This window comes from Platichthys flesus, chromosome 3 (genome assembly GCF_949316205.1).
Source record: "Platichthys flesus chromosome 3, fPlaFle2.1, whole genome shotgun sequence".
NCBI lineage: Eukaryota > Metazoa > Chordata > Actinopteri > Pleuronectiformes > Pleuronectidae > Platichthys > Platichthys flesus.
In genome coordinates this window covers 3,163,233-3,182,960 of record NC_084947.1, presented here as the reverse complement: position 1 = coordinate 3,182,960, position 19,728 = coordinate 3,163,233, and the positions used below count along the sequence as shown (strand labels likewise).

Here is a 19,728-nt window from a genome sequence, read left to right as displayed (position 1 = left end):
ATCGCATGAATTCACATACACATATATCTGTGAGATGTCCTTGAGATTAGGTTCTTTAGCCATACTGATATTTAATCAAATAATGTTGAACACACCAGCTTTTTCTCAGCCGCAGATATATCGTTCATGAAAATGAACTCGATATTTGTCGTAATTGTTTTGTGAGTTTGTCCTTGTGTTGTCCAAGTTGCTGATGTGACGCAGAGGAGAAGTAAAATGTGGAACTTTTGGCCAGTTTTGCTTTTCAGCTGCAAATGACCCTGTACTACGTTTGTTGTCGGATTGTTGTTCTTGAATCCAGCAATGCCTCAGCTCTAATCGATTTAACGACAGCTGCGGCGATGTAGCTGCTCGCAGAGTTGTTTTACTGGTTTGAAAAAAGAAATCACTGACCAGTCGGAGAAGCTCCAGAAAGGAAAAGTGTGTTTTATAGCATTATCTCAGAGAAACTGTATCACACACACCGTTTAACATGTTCAGACGCACTGCTGCATGTACAGCTTTTATCGTTATTATTGGTGGGGGGGGGGCAACTAGGTGTCTGGTGGGCGGTGGTTTTCAAAGATGCATTATTCTCCCACAAGCACAGGCTCCACTGTATTTAAGAGGCTGTATTATATGGATGGATTATGGTGGGATTGAGGCCAAAGATTAGAAGGGTGAGTTTCCTTTTCCAGCCCCTGAGAATTACTCACGTATTAGATTATTCTGGAGTAAATGCTTTACTTCTAATACTGTCCAGACAAACATGAGCTTAGCTCGGGCCTTGCGGGAGGATTTGTTCTGGACTGTCTGGACTGGAAGGGGAAAACTGCGATCACTATCAGGAATATGTGCACAAAGAAATCACAGAGACTGGTTGTTGCCTCTGAGATCCTGAAGTCAGTCGGAGCTTGTGTTAAAATCAGCTCTCGAGCAGAGAAGATACAGGTTTTCTAGACAGGTAGTGTGTGTGTGTGTGTGTGTGAGACTAAAGTAGCTGTGTGTGTGCGTGTGTCATCTTCAGCTGCTGTCAGCCCGAGCTGTGTCAGACACCCTGACGACTTCAGACAAGCTTGTTATCACCTCACTCTCACAGAGGAAATGTTCCTTTTCCCTGTCTTCTTGTAATCCCCCAAAAAAGATGAGATGTCACATTTAAATAAAGGTTTCACGTGGTTCACACTTCACTTGTGATCAAATGGTTTCACTTAGAAAAAACTGCTTAGAGTGTTAATAACAAGCCGTGCTTCACCTCACCAAGAAACTTTATATCACAAGACTTGATCTGAGCGATGTATTAACTCCGTTGCACTTCTTTACCGGGTGGAGAAAGTCCGTTTGCGTTCATGCACCTCCTCTGCTTTTGGTTTCCAGCTCCTGAGGGAAACATCTGGTTCTTTAGTTTCCAAATGTTCCACAATCTTCAGCAGCTAATTTCAGGGTTGTGTGATCTGAGCTAAATCTCATATTCCATTAGTCGTCGATTCATATCTAGATATGTCGCTACTTCACCTTTTAAGGCTTTTAGTTAATGTGCAGCATGAAAATATGCCTCTTCTCCCCGTTTGCACGACAGTATTTATTAGATACCATCCTCCCATAGCCATCTGACTGTTTGGCTGCTCACCAACATGTTTGTTTGGTTGGCCGTCTGTAACCAGCTCCCAGTCCCAGCAGCCCTTTAGTCAGCTGACTGAGCTACCGCAGCGAGTCGATTCCTCTTCCCCTCTCATTCCTCTCACATTATTATTTCCTCTGACAGTTAACAGCTGTAACTCTCAGCTATTTGAGTTTCTTCCTGATTTTTATATTCGGACGATCTATCTGGGCTACCGGCACAAACTGGATAGAAACCATAAAACCACTGATCTGTACATCACAGTTTGACACAACTCATTGTTTTCACAGTGAAACATCATTTCATAGCGTGAAGAAGCTGCTTCTGGGTGCGGCTGTTTAACACCCGGCCGTTTACACTGTGAAACATCCTCACACATCACACAGGGGATAAATATACTGGCGGTAATTTAGAAATCATCCACAGCTCCTTGCTCTGTACAGACTGATTCATCCACTTCACTTTTATTTTGGCAACTGCGTGTTGTGATGTATTGTGATTCGTTGTGTGCTTGTTACCATCCAGTGTATTCTCCATCCTGCCCACACACACTTGACTTATCTTTGTTTACAAGGCCGCGGCGCGTTGCTCATTACAGCCGAACATTGTTCATTCCAGAGCGGCCCGATCTTGACAAGGCCAGACTCCCAGTGTGAGCGCCAGCCTCTAACTCCCGTCAGACGCTCGGCTGATTTGACAGCTCGCCAGTGTCCGGTGGTCAGTCTTCTTACCGAGTGGACACGAGACTCTGTTACATCACGTCTCTGTTATTTAAAGCTGTTCTGTTCATTGTTTGTTGTGCTATCCCTGCTCAGAAACTTTCTGGGTCTTCTATGATTTCAGGGCAGCAACAGGACAAGAGATTTTTACCCAAACCATCAATAGATGGGGACATTCCTAGATAATCATTGATTTAACTCGTATGTTTTGAAGAATTTAACTTGGGTGGGTTCATTTTCATGTACAATGCTTTGCGGTATTGCTTCACTAATAGATTATTAGACTCCACATCACATTAAGTTCATTTAACAGCTGCCATTTGTCCTAAGGGACTTGTAGTAAGGTCATTTGTTTAGTTATTACAGTGTGAAGAGTTATTGATAACAATAACAATTTTTCTCTGGAACAATTCCACCTCAAAGTCGATCCAAGTAAAGAAATCCCTGCTCGTACATTTCATTGTTGTTGTTTCTCTTTTGTAATATTTTTCTGTAACAAAGCAACCGACCGCAGAGCTCACAATGTGCTTCCTGTTTACACCGGATCTCACACATGCTATTGGGATTAGATCATGTGTTTTTGTTTGGACAGAGAATTACTGCGAATTTTAGCATTAATTAACCGCCGCAGATTCTTTCCACACACACAGTCTCCCGCCAGCGGTGTTAAGTAATGCGAGGCTCGGTCACACACCCAGGCAGCTCTGACAGACGCACACAAACCTCTCCTCTCCTTTTGCAACCTGCCTCCTTTCCCACAATCCCCTCCCCTGCAGTTGAGAAACAAGTAGGCCAAAAGTGGGAAGCCTTGTCTGTGTTTCAAGCACAACAAAGGGAGCCGAGCAATTTGATCCTGCAGACTATCTGGGGTTTTGCGCTGCACAGGCTTGAGAGGCAGCGCTGCTCTTGAAAAACAGCCTCACTCCTGCTTTTTGTCAGTGATTCCCAGGAATCTTTTTTTCTTGTCTGCATGCACATTATTTCTGCCATATCTCCCTGTACATCCCTGGAGGATGAGAGGGGATTCCCATCCAGCCTCCCCTAGTAGGTAAACATAAGTTGTTTGGTAAACTGGGAGAATCCACCACATAAAATCCTGTCTGGTTTGCTCTTAGAAACCAGGGAAGGGCTGTTTCGATTTACAAGCCTGCACTGGGTTGTTCGTTTCCCTCCACTACCTCACTTAGGGAAGACGGCTCAGTTGAACCGCTTCTATTTTACCCCTGTGTGTGGGTGTGTGTGTGTGTGTTTGTGTGTGTGCAGCTGGTGCAGTTAACGGATGGTAGGCTTCCTTTCCCCATTTTTTTTTTATATGCATGCAGCTTTAGAAATAACAAATGTGTAGTCAACAGCAAATTTCCCCTCATGCAACTGTTATTGTTTCCATCCTTTCCATCCTGAAATATGATGCCCTTGATACTACATTTGTGGACCACTGCTTCTTTACTACTACGCAGCTTTCATGAATTCATTTTTCTGCAGCTGTAATTACATGAACTTGCTGAGCTGCACATTTGGTTGACCTTAATTTGGTGTTGGGCCTATATTTCAGTATTCAACATCTCTTGCTTTAATTACCACATCATCATAGCTGTATTTGAGCCACTCGTCTACTTGCTCTGAACATTAGTGCTGTTATGAAACCTTCAAATCCTCGTTACTCATCTGTCGCATGTCAATCAGAAAGTCCTCTTTCAGCCCTGTCTGAATTTTTGTCTGTGATTCTTTTCGCTCCTCTGCCTCGCACAGTTTAACATATCAGAAATGTGCATGGATATAAATGGGTACAGCAGACTGGGCCTTGCTCCTGGACAGATTCTCAGTGGTTGCTGAGGGGAAACAACAACATGACTTGGATTTCTTCACCTCCATTTATTAGTTTGAAGCCTCCCCACCACGCCTCCTGGTTTTTAACTGTAACATAATTACTGTAGTTACACTCGTAAACACAGAGCTTATCAGAGGCTGGATCTGCCCTCTGCTTGTGTGACCTAACCCACAAGGAGATCAGCTTCTCTCATGGAGCAATCCTCCAGAGTCACTGTTACTGCCGGTCTCAGACACAGATTGCTCAACTTGACGAGTTAGGACGGAGATGTTCTTGCTGTTTAAACACACGATCAGACGCCTCGTGAGTGCAACTGCTCACATAGCTGCTGTGTGTTCCGCTCTAAAGGCCACAACGCAACACATTCAGACCCACACCCCATTCACCAGCCCACACACACACACATACATACCTGCTGTGGCTTCGCTTGCAATACACGTTGTGAAAAGTGTCAACTTCACAAGCCATTTGAAAAAGAAAATACTACAAGCTGAGGCTGCAACATAGATGAAGATGAATCACATATTTAATACCAGCACGATCAGCTACAGCCACAAAGTCTATGCTGAGAGTGAGACCCAGGGTGAGGACGTGACCCAGCCTCGTCATCAGGACGACCGTGATGAAGCAGGACAGTTTCCGGCTCAGTTTGCATTCTGAAATCCCAGATGTATATATTTCTGTGTTTGAGAAAGTTGAGTCCTAGTCACTCCCGACTTTACACTGCCCCTAGCGATCATGTGCGTTCGGCATCTTGCAGACACGCAGCATCAATTTGTGAGGAGTTGCACAACTGACGCACAATAAGGATGCCGGACACATCAAGCAGCCCTCATGTGTACAGGAAGTTAAAAGCTCCAACCTTAAATGTTCTTTATCTTAACACATCATGGTACATCTAAATTTTGTATGACGAGCGCAGGTCACCGGATAAATAAATGAAACCTCTGTAAAGATTCAAGAGTGCTGCATCAACTTGACAAGTACGAGAGGCACAGGATGTCTCCAAATCTGCACAGATGGTGTTCCGTCAAGAGCAGGAAATCAGTTGCGTTTTCCTGTTTTCTCTTTCTCAGAGAAGAAAAGTGTTTTCACACCAAATCCCACGGCTTCACAGAATTATTTTCCTCTGCATGAAGTTTCAGCAGCGGAGAAGTTTGACAGTGTAAGAATAAGTAAAAGGACGTACTTGTCCTGCTACTTTTCCAGTTTCAGTGGTTTTAAAGTTTAGGTTTTAAACATCCAGTTTATGTTGTGTGCACTGAAATTATGCCTGTTCTTCCAAAAGGGACAAATAAGGAGAAAGCATTATTTGAACGTATAGAAGAAATCGTTAGTTATGCACATTCCTGTCGCCTTGAATGTCTAAACGTGACCTTTACAGCTGAACCTTTGTGATCATCATTTGAGGTTTGACAGCATCCATAGATCTGTCGTCGGCTTATTGTGGCTTCACCCCTCGAGGCGTATGTGTAACAGGTGTTCAGTCATTTGAACACAGATTGTGTTGGCCTGAATCTGTGTGTGGCTACTCCGCACTGTCAATGTCTCTGGAAGAAACTGATCATATCCTGATGTTTGTCCCTTCTGTCTACATGCCGGAGCCCTGACTGATCTGTGTGTGAGATGTGTGTGGAGTGAGGGGGTGTAAGTGTGATTAGCATGAGAAAGCCCTGCTCTCTTTTCCTCTTCACATTGTCTGCTTTGTGTCTCGGGCTCCGCTGCAGGACAAGTCACATCCTCGAAGAGACATCGTTCCCCTGAAGTCAGGCTTTAGTTCAGCGTGTCAGGAAACACTTAGCAACTGCCAGAAAACATTATTTACTTTAGGATAAACAACAGTTTGTCATTGGCAATATCAAACGGTCAGCCCACTATCCAAGCTACTCTTTCAAAGTGGATGATAACAGTGATATGAACTCTAGACAATAAGTTGGTCTTTCACATACAAAGAACACATTATAGAGCAGCAGGAGGCTGATGTGTAAACTCTTTAATCTCTTTTCAAGTTGACTTCTTCATTAGCATCATCTTCACTTGCCTCCTATTTTGAATCCTGAGATATAAGCAGTTCTTCCAGTTTCACATATGTCACATGTCAGAAATATATATATATATATATATATATATAATAACACTCCTATTAATTTGCTGTGAATTTTCTGGACATGTTCTTGATGTTTTCTAACAAATCAAGGAGCAGAAACATACAAAATATCAAAAACGGTCCAAAATGCCTTTTATATTAACAATAATTTAAGTAAGTTAATATTATTTCATGACATATTGGTGAGTAAGAGTTTCTCAGCTAAAAGACAAACAGAGGAGACAACCCTACGTGCTTTAATTCGTTCAGTATAAACCAACAGGCTCCGGTTTCACATAATTTAATTCAGTTGGATTCACTGTGACCGACGCACTCAGTCACGGAGGTGGAGGAGATTTGCACCGTGACTTTTCGTAACTTCACTTTGGTGAACTGATATAAGTGGAACCGCTGACCCATTGCAGAGTCTGAAGTCTGAAGTCACATTGCCTGTGTTGCATCCATCCATTTTACATCCTGTAACTGAGAGTCGAGCTAATTCATTTAGCTGCAAATTAAACCTGCAACAATCGACTGCACTTTCGGCACCAGCTCATTTCCTGGGTTGTTAAACATTTAGTTGCTTTTTAATGAAATGTGCCGTATAAATAAAATTGCCATCTGTCCTGTTAATGAAACAGCCCCAACTGTGCAACCATGTTTTATCTGTTTCTTTATGGGCTTTGTTAACTTCTATAATTGAAAAAAAGTTAGCTTAGAGGCAGATTCTTGTTTGTTTTTTTTAAACAAAGTTGAAATGTGGTTTTCCCCTGGTGAACGTTGAGATGACCTCAGACGCCCCTGATCGGCCCACGTGAGAGGCTACCTTCAGGGGTCACAACAGGGTCACTGATACTTCCTGAGGGAGTTTCCCTTTAACGCTCCAATACAGCCGGCAGCCTTATAGTCTGGATCCTACGTTTACTCATCAAACATTGGGACACACATTGTAGAGAGGATTAGCGTGGGAGACGTTCAGATGAATTACTTAACGGTGTGACTGAGGACATGACTCAATAACATGGCCTCTTTCTTTTTTGGGGCCAGAGAGCTTCCTCCTCTCTGCTGAGTGAAAATCTGGCCGTGAAATGGCAAAATGAGACAGAATGTGGCTCTCGCTCTTCTCTCGCTCTCCCCCTACCCCCTCGTTCTCTCCGGTTGTTTGGCACACTGAGTGCTCGGTGAGTGCCACGGCCATGAGGAGGTACAACTGGCCGAGGCGTCAACAGCCCTCAGCCAAGTGTCCTCGCTTCCCCGAGTGGTTTTATACCGGCGCTGTTTTGGAAGAGTGACAGTTGAGTCAGCGTTATCCGGTCGGATACCAGCAACAAGGCTGCACGGAAACATGACGGTGGAATTTCCACACAACAGCTCCTGTGACAATGACACAATTTCTGTCACGCAAAAATGCAACAAAAGCTCACAACACTTTACGGTGAATTTGATGATCATGATTCATCAGACAGTTACTAATTAAAGCTGTTTCTGATCAGCAGTTTTTATACTTTATAATCCCACCCACTCCTTTGGCTCTAATGCCTGTTTTTACCACATTCAAACTGATTCAGAAACAAGACTTTATTTTTAATGTATCGCTGAATCTTTTCTTAAAGAGTCCTTAATGTTTAGATTGATTTAAATGATGTTTCTTTATACAAATGAGATCATTGAGTCCTGTTGATCGTCTTATTTGTTCATAATTGTTCAGTTTTAGCTTTGAGGGGCTAAAGGAACAGTTAGATAATTTGGTAGATGTGCTAATCTTCCATCTCTATCTTCTCCTCTCTCTAGTGGCCAGTTTGCCGTGGTCAGAAGATGTCGGCACAGGAACACGGGCGTGGAGTTCGCCGGCAAATTCATCAAGAAGCGGCGCAGCAAATCCAGTCGACGGGGGGTGACGAGGGAGGACATCGAGCGCGAGGTGAACATCCTGAAGGAGATCCAGCACCCGAACATCATCACGCTGCACGAGGTCTTCGAGAACAAGGCGGAGGTCATCCTCATCCTGGAGCTGTGAGTGGTTCTCTCCTCTCCCTCTCCCTCTGTTCTCAACACAGCCGGCAATTTAAGATTTTTATTTCCGCTCCACAATTAGAAGGGCAATTATTACGATATGTTCCATGAAGGCATCAGCTTGAAGCATCACTTATATTATCTGCTCGTGTAGTGATACATTAGGGAGGAGCGGTTAACACAGCATTTTCTAAATATTGTGCTCTTGAAAGTATGAAAGACTAAATTAAAGACTTTCTCTGTAGACTATTATGGGAACAGTGTTTAAGTGACAATCACATTCTCTTTAAATGTGAAATTCTAAATTAAAGGGGAACTCTGAGATGAGCTCTGAAACATGATCAAAACATTGCAGGGCTGTGGCGATAAGATCAGGTAAATAAATAACATAGTAGTCAAACATTTAAGTACAGAAAATGTCCCAAATTCTTTCCAGGGTCATCGCAGCCTCTACTGGTTTAGATCACACATTATAATTTATAATCACGATAACACTTTTCAAACCGAGGGAAAATTCCCCTCAGAGCCACAGGAGACATTATCCAGCTGTTCATATTCTTCTCGAAGATGAGAGACACTTAACATGTGAACATGTGGAGTGGCTCAATAAAAAAAACGTTCCATTACTTGTCCTTTAAACCTCGAAGTGCGAGTCGACATAATACAGGCCCCATAATTGTCATCATCTCAAAGACGTCCCACGTGCATCGGAGTGACCTACCAGCTCTTTACTCCACTGAGCTGCAAGCGAACGCTGGTATTCACATGCTGAACCGTTGGCCCTGGACCGGTTTGGTGTTTGTCATTTCTTCCTTTCTATTCCACCGTATGTGATCATTTGTCAGGAATGTTGTCAGACAGCTGCAGCGCTCCACTTTGCGCTGCCATAACCGCCGGCTGTAAGCTGACCTTGTAATTGAGGTGTACTTTATTCTGCTTCCATGCTTGTTTGTTCTGAATAAGCGTGCCAGCTGAATACTTGAAATGTAAACACGGGTGATCTCTCAGAGGTTGTGGTGAACTGGTCTAACTGGCCTTTTCGCACAACATCTCTAACGGATCTATTCTGAACAATCCTGAAGACAATTATTAAAAACGTTAGGTTTTCAAGTCATGTTAAATTATATTATCCCATCTGAGGGAAATTAGGTCACAGGAGCACGTTTAAAATCTGCACATCTTTCAAAATGCAGATTTTCCAAAAACTATGGTTTCTGTACTATTTATGTGTACGTTTGGTTTTCACCGCTAGTTCTTGGATCCCCAATATCAACCTCTGGTATTTGATGGATTATCAATGTAGATTTTATCATCACTTATTGGCCTGGCATGCTTGTCTGAGCGTTTGAAGTCTTTTATGGAAAATGTAAATTTGAAAAGATATCTGCAGTAGTGTAGATGAGGCCTGGATCTTTTAGGGTTTATACAGAAGTGCAGGGATTGGTCAGTACAGCTCTGAGCTTTTTAAAACAACAACTTACATGTGGCTGGTAAAGATATTTGGCTTCATGTCGTGGCCTTTTGTCCTCCACTCCCTCTCCTCCCCCCTGCTGCACTCTGGGTAAATACAAGCGTGACGGCTGCCCTTTGACCTCAGGCACAGACAGACCTGTGAGAAAAGACGCAGACTCGACATGTTTGGGCAGAAGCCTTCCTTCCAGACTTGTGCATGTGTGTTTACGCCCTGTTAATCGTTTGGAGCAGATGATGAAATAGACGTCTCTGATATAGAGAGTGAGTGTTGTGGTGGGGGGGGGGGGGGTGCTCAGCTGTGCAGCTGGTCTGGTGTTTTCCTCCCTGAAGGGCGGAGTAGTGTATGTCTGTGTGTGTGTGTGTGCTTGTGCAGGGGAAGATAGAAAGTAAATAATTGGTAATTTCTTTTATAGCAACATGAAATTTAAGTAAATTCACATTATCTCAGCCCACACTTTGTGTGTAGTTTCAGTTGTGTAGCCTGGTTTATCATCATCCAGCAACTGAAAAAAAAGCCTTTACCCTTTCCCTTAATAATATTATGTTCCCCGTCAATATCCTTGAATTGATCCCTGGGAAATTGCAAAGAATTACGGTAAACACCCTTTTGCAATGTTCCTGGATCTTCGCCTTTGTCCAGATCTGCTCCAACATGTAATGGAGTGATTCTTGGCACGTGGATCATCTTTCCAGCAAGTTTCATCCAAATCTGTTCCCGGGTCTGTGTGTGTGATTCCTACAAGCCAACAAACACAGGGGTGAACCAGTCTCCTTGGTGGAGGTTAAAATATGAGACAGATAAATGATGATAATGTGTAAATAGGTCTAAATGGTAATATACAGAATATAAATGCTGTTATAAAAGTAATAATTAAACTGGATGTGACTCGTATTGTGAACATAATGTATATTGTAAGACAAACGTGTTTGTATTTGTGGATGTTCACTCAAGCGAACGCTCCGTCTGGATAATAAACTTAATTACAGTCTTCTGTGCTCGTCCTCTGCTCAGCTCCCCCCCCCCCCGTCGCTGCAGGCAGTCACTCACATTATCGCGCTGTGACCACGATAAATCATCTGCTCTCCCTCTCTCTCTCTCTCTCTCTCTCTCCTCTTATCCTCACACTGTCTCCTTCCTATCACCAAAGTAATTGTTCTACAACAGCTGGATCACACTGTCGTTGAATTGAAAGATCTCCGACTCCGATGTGAACCCGAGCTCTTTGAAAGTTTGGACAGATAAAGAGTCGTAATGATTAGAGAGCGTTGATGCTGACATTAAAAGACTCAAGCAAATTATATTCTGATAGGACAAGATACTAATGACATCACAAGCCGTTTTTCTTTTATGATAAGATCAGTTTTTGATCTGAAGCATGGAAATTAATCAATTGAATTTAATTTGCAGCTGGTTTCATTATCAAATCATTTTTCTCATTTTCTCAACAAAAATACTGAATTTTTTCTCTCAATTTGTTCTTTGATTTTCCAGAGAAAAGTTCATTGATCTTGAAGAAAACAACACATTAACTGGGCTGATATTTCTGAGTGTGTGAAATTTAGTGCAGCTTGATTTAATTGATGGGGACTGTTTGTCCTTGGTGGAGTAATGAGCTGTGCTGAGTGTCCTTCTAGTTCTAACTTATTTACTTCTTGTTCTTCTTTACATTTATCTTTACCTGGTTTGTCATTCTTTCCAGGTCTGAGGTCTGTTGGTACAAAAACTCAGGATGTGTAAATTGGTCGGGCTCTAATGCACGGGGATGATTAGATTACATCAGATCAGCTCTGTTAAGCTGGGATTTGTAGCTGGCTCTGATCTGAGAGATCTCACACTTTAATTCTCCCTCTCTCTCCCCCCTCCCCTTCTCTCTCTCGTCCAGCGTGGCGGGCGGTGAGCTGTTTGACTTTCTCGCAGAGAAGGAGTCGCTGAGCGAGGAGGAAGCCACTCAGTTCCTCAAGCAGATCCTGGAAGGAGTCCTCTATCTGCACTCCAAGCAAATCGCCCACTTTGACCTGAAGGTACAGCAGTGAAAGCCGTCCCCACTGTCTGATGTCTGATTCCCTCGGTCAGTCATGTGCTCAGCAGGAAAACAGGATAATGTCAATTTCTGCATTTCAAAAGACCAACATGAACCATAAACATGAGCTGTTTCCTGGGCCTGTACCGCACACTAATCCTCAGCAAATATATAGAGCTTGAACTAGGAAAGCAAACATATGTTTTATCATAAAATAAACACAGAAATGCAAATCCTGTCTACACTGTTTAGGGCATTAAATACAAGTTTTCATATCAGCAAATGTAAACACAGGTCTTTGTCTTGTTAAGGTTCATTTGGACTGATTTTAATATATTCAGGTTTTTTACCTTTGCTTTTGTTCTACATCAGATTTTTTCGAGAGCTTGTGCACTTGAGGCTGATCACTGTGACTCATTTTTTGGAAATAGTTGTGTGTTTTTTAAACTCCTGAGGGAAAAAGAGTCAAGGTTATTGTGTCCTCGCTGCAGAACATAGATCACATGGTTCCAGTCCATTACACTTCATCGAGTTATCTTTGAAACCTTGTTGTGAGTTTTTTTCTTAAATCACAATCAATAGCATCGACCAGTTGTCCACTTACAGCTGTATATGTGGGCGTCTTCAGTCCGGACTGAGTCCTCCACTCACAGGACAGTCTTCACAAAGCGTCCATCTCAGTTCAGAACATTTAACATCAAGGTCTTTAGAAAATAGCGTCCATCTCAGTTCAGAACATTTAACATCAAGGTCTTTAGAAAATATGACAGAGGTTCAGACTTTATTTTCTTAGTTGATTGATTTCTGCAGTAGAACATAATTTTCCAGAGTTGGGAGTGTTTGGGGTTCTTCACCTTTATTCTACAACATTGTTCATTGTGTTTGACACCTGTGGAAGTTTGAGCTCCAGGCTTTTTCTGTGGATTGGAAGCAGCTTCGACTTCCTGTCACTGGACATTAAGGGTCAGAAATAACAGCAGCCCAGATGTTTTTTCTGACCATTTAAAAATGCCTGGAGAAGTCGTTTCGGTTTTAAAATGGGTTTCAGAGTCTGATCAATTCTACAGAGACTGTAATATTTCCAGTCAGTGTATTTAATGTGCTCCACAGCTCGATATGTTTGGCAGCGCAGACTAATGATATCTGACTCCTCATCTCATATGGTCTGTGTATCCGAAGGACCAAAGTTATTTTTGGTCTGAAGGTTTTTTTGTGGAAAACCATTAAAAACATTAATATCTCTACTGGAGCATTGTTCCATCAATAATCATCATTTTTTTTATATATTTTAATACCAAAAGTTTAAAATACCAATGTATTAACTGATATACTCTATTTAGAAAATAAATGGCATGATCCCTAAGATGTTGTTTTAAAACCTTTATGACAAGGAAATGTACTTGAGGCCTGATGTATTTAAAAATGCAGATGATGCAGAGATCAGACGAGATCATTCAGAAACGTAACCATGTCAGAGAATAAAACCAACAAGCCGATCCGGAGTTTTCTCATCATGTCTCTTCCCAGACTTAATCCTCAGCTCCGGGTCCAGCTGAAATGACGAGGTTTGGAAGGGAAAGAGGTTTGGTCCTGAAAGAGGCTTTGTGTCCGTAGGAATGTCCAGCTCCTCCTGTCCTTGCTTGGGCTCATCTCAGCCGCTCTTTCCTTTCTCCCACTTCCTCGAGATGTTTTGCATGAAATTTCCATGACTGAAGAGCCTCCTTCCTGACAGACGGTTCCTGGTTTTGTGTCTGACTCTCGCACTTGTTTCCACTTATAGTGTGTGTCCTGCAGCGGTGGAATGTCACTAAGTACTTAAAGTACTTGTAGTTTAATTGAATTTTATTTGATTACCTGTATATTTGACCCCCCTTCAGATATTTGACGAATGTAGTTACTGCAAACCAAGATTTTAGGTACAACAAATATGAAGAGCTTTTACAGTATGATGTGTTGAAGCATCAAAACTGTGTTGCATTGAATTCAAAACATACATATTCACTTTAAAGGAAAGCGAGATGGTCACTTCACTTCTCCTCTGTCCTCCCTGTTTGTTTCTCCAGCCGGAGAACATCATGCTGCTGAACCGCTCGGTGCCTCACCCGCGCATCAAGGTCATCGACTTCGGTCTGGCCCACAAGATCGACCTTGGCAATGATTTCAAAAACATCTTTGGAACTCCAGAATTTGTAGGTCAGTGCACGTGTTCATGGTGTTTAAAGCTCATTTGTCTTCTCTAGGTCCGGGTAAATATACTTTCTCTTTTCCTTTCTCTCTCACAAACACGGACACACCCACAAAAATCACTATGTAACTACATGTAAATATAGTTTTTCTCTCTCTCTCTCTCTCTCTCTCTCTCTCTCTCTCTCTCTCTGTCACACTCGCACGCACACACACACACACACACAAATCTCTTGCAGCACCACCCTGTTTCTCTGGCTTTATCCCAGGGGTTGCATATTGTGAGAGCAGGTGCCAACTGTGCCATAGGGACTAAGTGAGAGAGACTTGATAATAGACTTTGATTATCAGAACTGCTCCTTCCTGCCAACACACACACACACACACATACACACACATCCTGTCCCATCTCTCACCCCCTTTGCCTGGGGTGCCCGCCAAACATTCCCAGTCTCCCCAGGCCTGTTTCCACCACCAGCACCTTCCACGCCAAAACCTGAACCTGTTCCCAGTTCAGCAGGGTGGCTCCGGTCAAATGGTCTAAATAAAGTCACCAGTGCTGGACCTGCTCATGCTGGAAAACAGGCCTTTCAGCTCATGAATTCATTATGTACAAAAACAGATTGCGTTGTTATTCAATATAAGTTGTGAGTCTCTTGCGTTTGTCTTTTGAAGATGTGGTTTTTCAAACTGTGAGGCTTGACTAAGTTAAATGAGTTTTATGAAATGTATAATTTACTCCTCACTATTTTGTAAATGATTTTCCCCTAGATACAAGTAAGACAAGAACTATCATTACTAATTATAATAATAATGAAGATGATGGTAATAATAATATCGGCAACAGAAGGGAAAATCAACTATAAACGTCTTTCTCACAGAATTTCAGTTTCCTGTCGAACTTGTTAAAGTGGATTAGAAAGGACTGAATCATTCTGTTCATCTTTATAATTTAATTATTCACACATCAGACGAGCTGTGATTAGAGAAAAGAGGAGGAGAAATATCACAAGTTGTTGTAGGTGTTGTTTATATTTTATTATAAAACAACTTCTCTAGATGAGGGAGAAAACTAATTATTCAGGGGGAAATTACTCACGGTCAATAGATGGAGGTAAAGTCAGTGTGATGTGTTGTTGACCTGAATGTTAATTATCTTTGTTTTGTCTTGCAGCACCAGAGGTAGTGAACTATGAACCCCTGGGCCTGGAGGCAGACATGTGGTGAGTAACTAATAACTCGCTCTGCTCCTCTAAGACCATCAGGCACATGTACTGTTTGAAATTAATTTGTGAGCAGCCTCAGCTGTTTTGCTGTGAACACACGTGACTGTTTACTGATGAACTACTTGATGCTAAAAGTCTCTCCTCTCTCTCTCCTTCTCTCCTCAGGAGCGTTGGCGTGATAACCTACATCCTGTGAGTATCTGAAACACCACCTGGGACGATGTTTGATTTTGTAAAACGTTAAATGTGCATTAATAAGAAATGTGCAACACGAGTCTTTGAGTTTTTTACAACCACCACAGTCATGTTCACGGTTTCTCACAAACCCCGGGTCGTCGCTCGCTGAACATGACGACATGGGAATGTTTAGTCAGATGTGAAGAGGTTAATGACGTCTCTTTGACCTCGAGCACAAACAATAGTGAAGCGCACGTGGTTGTGAATAATGAATAAGACTGCAGCAAGAACCATTGTGCAAATTACAAGTTTTTGTATGTGATAATCAGTATAAAAACACATGAATCGCCAGCCGTGCCTCACGCTGACATATAAGCACAGATAATCATTAAGCTCTAAATGGCATATTTGTAATCCTGATTACAGCAGGATTATTATTGTTTATGTTTTTTAAATCTGACTTTAGCCTGTTTTTTTTAATTTTCAAAGTAAACAAAATGATGAAATAAACAAAATCCAGTGTTTAGGCTGCAAGAGGCTGATTAACTGAATCTGGATCTGGTGACCAGTTGACATTCAGTAGAGCACAAACCTCCAGTGAGGTCCAAACCAGTTCCCAAAATCAAACTGCCCCAGTTAAACACACTCTTAGATTTGACTTTATTGATTTTATTCATCAAGATCCATTTATTATTCCCTTGGAAAACAGTGAAGACGTCTCAAAATAGATGTCAAAGGAAAACAACAGATTCCAGGATCTGCACCCAATCCCAACATGTAATGGTTTCTTCCCTGATCCACATCACATCCCTCCAAGTTTTGTAGAAAGCCGTTCATGTGTAGTGATGTCATCTTCTTGGTGGAGGTCATTTCACAGCTCGTCTCAAAGTTAACGTGCAAACAAGGGATTTTAAATAGTTCGGCTGATTTGCTCCAAATTCAATTTGTTCAATTGATCATTAAAGCAACTCCACGAAGGGCTTTCATTGAACTGAATGTTCCTGCTGCTGCCGTCTGCATGAACGTCAGAACAGTTTAATTCAACAGTGAAAAGTTGGTGCACTCGCCGACCCACCGATCAACCGCTGTTCTCTCCTCCTTCATGCCAGGTTACAAGGCTTTCCGTGCTCCCACACACATTTATCCTTCAGAGAGACACCTACACAAAGCCACACACGTGCACTGAACTGTGCATCAGGTGCATTTGCCCACACACAGTTCTGACTTGGATAAAGCAGAGTAAATAGAGGAAAAGGTCAAATGCCAAACATTTACGTGATCTCATAATTATATAAAAGATATCACAGTTGATTTTAGGAGAGAAATGTGTAGGTGCATCGTTTAACCGTCACACATCTCAGTCATACAGCTGCACAACATCCGCGCTCACATACGTGCTGTACAAACACACTGGATCTTTGTTCCTGCTGTCCACCCACACAGATGTCACAGCTCTGCCTGGCGAGGCAGGAAATAGATTGTTCGCTGCCTGTTATCACAGCCGAGCAACAGGGAGGTGATGCCACTCCTCATCTCCTGTTGATAACAAAAAGGACAACAAAACGATTTAATTAACGATCCCAAACTCGAGAATATTCTGCTTGACTCAGTCGCCACAAAGTGATTTTAATAACTCCAGTTTGCAGGACGTACAACTGTGGATGCAACTTCCTGCTCTGCTCGAGCCCTAATTTGTTTTTTTGGTTATCAAGATGAGTGTATTCCAGCTTTAAGAACGTGCACTCTGCCTCTTCAAGTCTTGTGTCGAATGCATTTTGGGAGAACGGTTGATAAAACGTTTCCTCAGAGCCGACAGAACACATCCTTGCTGCGGTCACCGCCCGGTCCTGTGAAGAATGGCTTTAATTACTTTGTTGTTAGCGGCTGCAACTTATACAGTGAATTCATGCATTTCCCTCTCAGCTTGAGCTCGACTTGCACCACCTCCGTGTTTGTCCGAGCTGGTGTGGTAATTAGTGGCTGGTGCTGCTGGAGAGGGGAAGTCCCAGTGTTTGGCACGGACCCGTGTTTTGGTTTAGCTGCCGGAGCTCCAGGAAGCTGGGAACCCATCACCATGCATGAGCGATCAGCCCTGTGTGTCTGTGTGTGTGTTTATGATTTTTAATTTATCATCAGGTTGAAAAGATTGATCTTGAGGTCCTGTCTCTTTAAAAAGTTGACCTCCGCTCGGGCTGTACCATGTTTTTTTTATGGAAGGTGCCACAGGAACCACTAGACGTGCCCTTAAACAAATGTGGGAAGTATCAGTACACTGAGCTCCCTCTTCTGTGGACGCAGATATTTACATACACAAAACAACTTTATAACACACTAGAGGACAAAAACAACTGCAGAAGCATCATGTCTTCATATTGTCCCCTCGCTGCATCTTCAGATTTTTGATGTGCTCTCGCTTATTCACTCGCACCAAACTCCTCACATGTTCACCGGAGCTGAGAGTCGTCCAGCTGGCTTTCCTGTGAGTGTTTGACTAACAAACACCAAATACTTCAGCCTGATAGCGAGGCTGGACTAATGAGTCACCATTAGTTGCTACGCAGCTCTGAAATCACATTATACACAAGCAGCGAGGTTCCAGTTTGGGTTTTTGAGGAACAAAGCTAATCAGCGGTGGGAGAGTCAGTGTTTGACTGGAAATCAAATATATATTCCCTTTTCCCCGTTTGTGTAAGAGAGCCAAGTTAGAGGACTTACTGTTTAAATAGAAAACATCAGAGTCTCTGAAGCTGTTAAAAAGATTGAAGCATAAATAAAGAGCTGAACATGTCTGCTCATACTTGAGAAGTGTTATATTCAGAAAGCAAATTATTGTGTTATCTTCATTGTCTTGTTTGCTAAACATTTACTTTACACCTCCGAGGCTGAACAACCCAACACGAGATGATCTAGTTCTTACAGAAGTATCTGACGCAAAATAGGTCACATATGTTTTTCAGGTCTAAAACTATCAGTTACCTCGAAACCATTTTATTTCCTAACTGAATTGACATTATAGTGAAAGAGTAAGTGAAAATAAAATTCTAGGATCCGCACAAAACGTTGGTAGGTTGTTTTCATGCCCTGAATTCGGTTCAGTAGTTTTTGTGAAACTCTATTTAACTGATGAATCATTTACTTTATAAAATGTCCACAGGCTCAGGGGACTTATTCAAATTGTTTTCTTTAACCAACACTAGGCAAAGATATACAGATAATGATTATTATTGGTAAAAAACATAAATGATTAATCAATTATCACAACAGGTTTGATTGGGTAATAATTATTACTGACTTCTCACCGTTTTTAACCTTGTTGTTCTTATTATTGTTTGTTTCTTGCAGTTTGAGCGGTGCGTCTCCTTTCCTGGGCGACAACAAGCAGGAGACGCTGGCCAACGTGTCGGCCGTGGACTACGCCTTCGAGGAGGAGTTCTTCAGCAACACCAGCGCCCTGGCCAAAGACTTCATAGCAAAGCTCCTCGTCAAAGATCCCAAGTGAGTGTAATAACATGATGTTTACTTTAGATGGTTCACCAAGGATGGAAATAATAGTTATTCTCCTATTTAAGTTCATATTTTCATCCGTCAGTCGGGCACAAACACAGCAGCCAGTTTTCAAAAGTTAGAATTCAAAAGCGAAGCTATATCAGAAATACAAAGTCGAGTCTCATCCCTATTTCTGTATTTATTCTATAATAATGTAATTATAAAAACCCATTACCAGATAATTGAAAACCGTCTCTACCGTTTTTCCAAAGAAACTCTTGTCCACATTGAAGAATGAACATAACGAATAGAATAAATATAAAAAAAAATGAAACACAACGAATGTTATTTACAACTGAAAGCCCTCTCATTACCGAGTCGCTCCAGCAGCATCTGAATGGGCTGCAGCTTCACTAAAAGTCAGTTACTCACAGGTAATTGCTCCAGTTTCTTCCGGACAATGGAGCAAGCGTGATGGAGCCAACACAGGTGAATAATGGGGGGTGTGGAGATAATTTCAGGCTATAGGAAGAATAATAAAAGGCGCGTACAAGTTGCTTTAAACAGACTGTGAGCAAGAGAATAGACCGACTTTACGTACTTTAAAAAAAAGAACTCCTCGACTGAGTCCTATGAAAGGGAACGAGACGTTGAGCTCTTTAATGTTAAAAAACACGTCTCCTTCACATAATGTTCGCTGTGATTTCCTGACTCTTATTGTGAAATGCAGATTATTCTCAGTCAGACACGGGCATGTGGTCATAGAGAGGCGCAGCCGGGAGGAAGTGGCGCATCTCACTGAACCACACCAGTTTCTGTAATGGTCAGTTTAGGTTGAACATCCTGAAACGTTTCCAGAACAATGAGTTGAGGTTTTCATTGTTAGTTCACAGCAGTTGTGTTCAGGGATGTGGC

The 19,728-nt window shown here is 42.2% G+C and overlaps 1 protein-coding gene across 3 annotated transcripts in view; it reads left to right on the top strand.

Moving 5' to 3' along the window:
* dapk1 (death-associated protein kinase 1) overlaps positions 1-19,728 on the top strand; it is a 58,518-nt gene that overhangs the window by 17,153 nt on the left and 21,637 nt on the right. For all 3 annotated transcript variants that reach the window (XM_062381376.1, XM_062381375.1, XM_062381377.1), the window contains exons 4-9: positions 8,025-8,246; positions 11,603-11,741; positions 13,804-13,933; positions 15,099-15,147; positions 15,316-15,342; positions 18,670-18,822. In XM_062381376.1, coding sequence (XP_062237360.1) covers positions 8,025-8,246; positions 11,603-11,741; positions 13,804-13,933; positions 15,099-15,147; positions 15,316-15,342; positions 18,670-18,822 — 720 coding nt within the window. The remainder of the gene's footprint in view (positions 1-8,024; positions 8,247-11,602; positions 11,742-13,803; positions 13,934-15,098; positions 15,148-15,315; positions 15,343-18,669; positions 18,823-19,728) is intronic.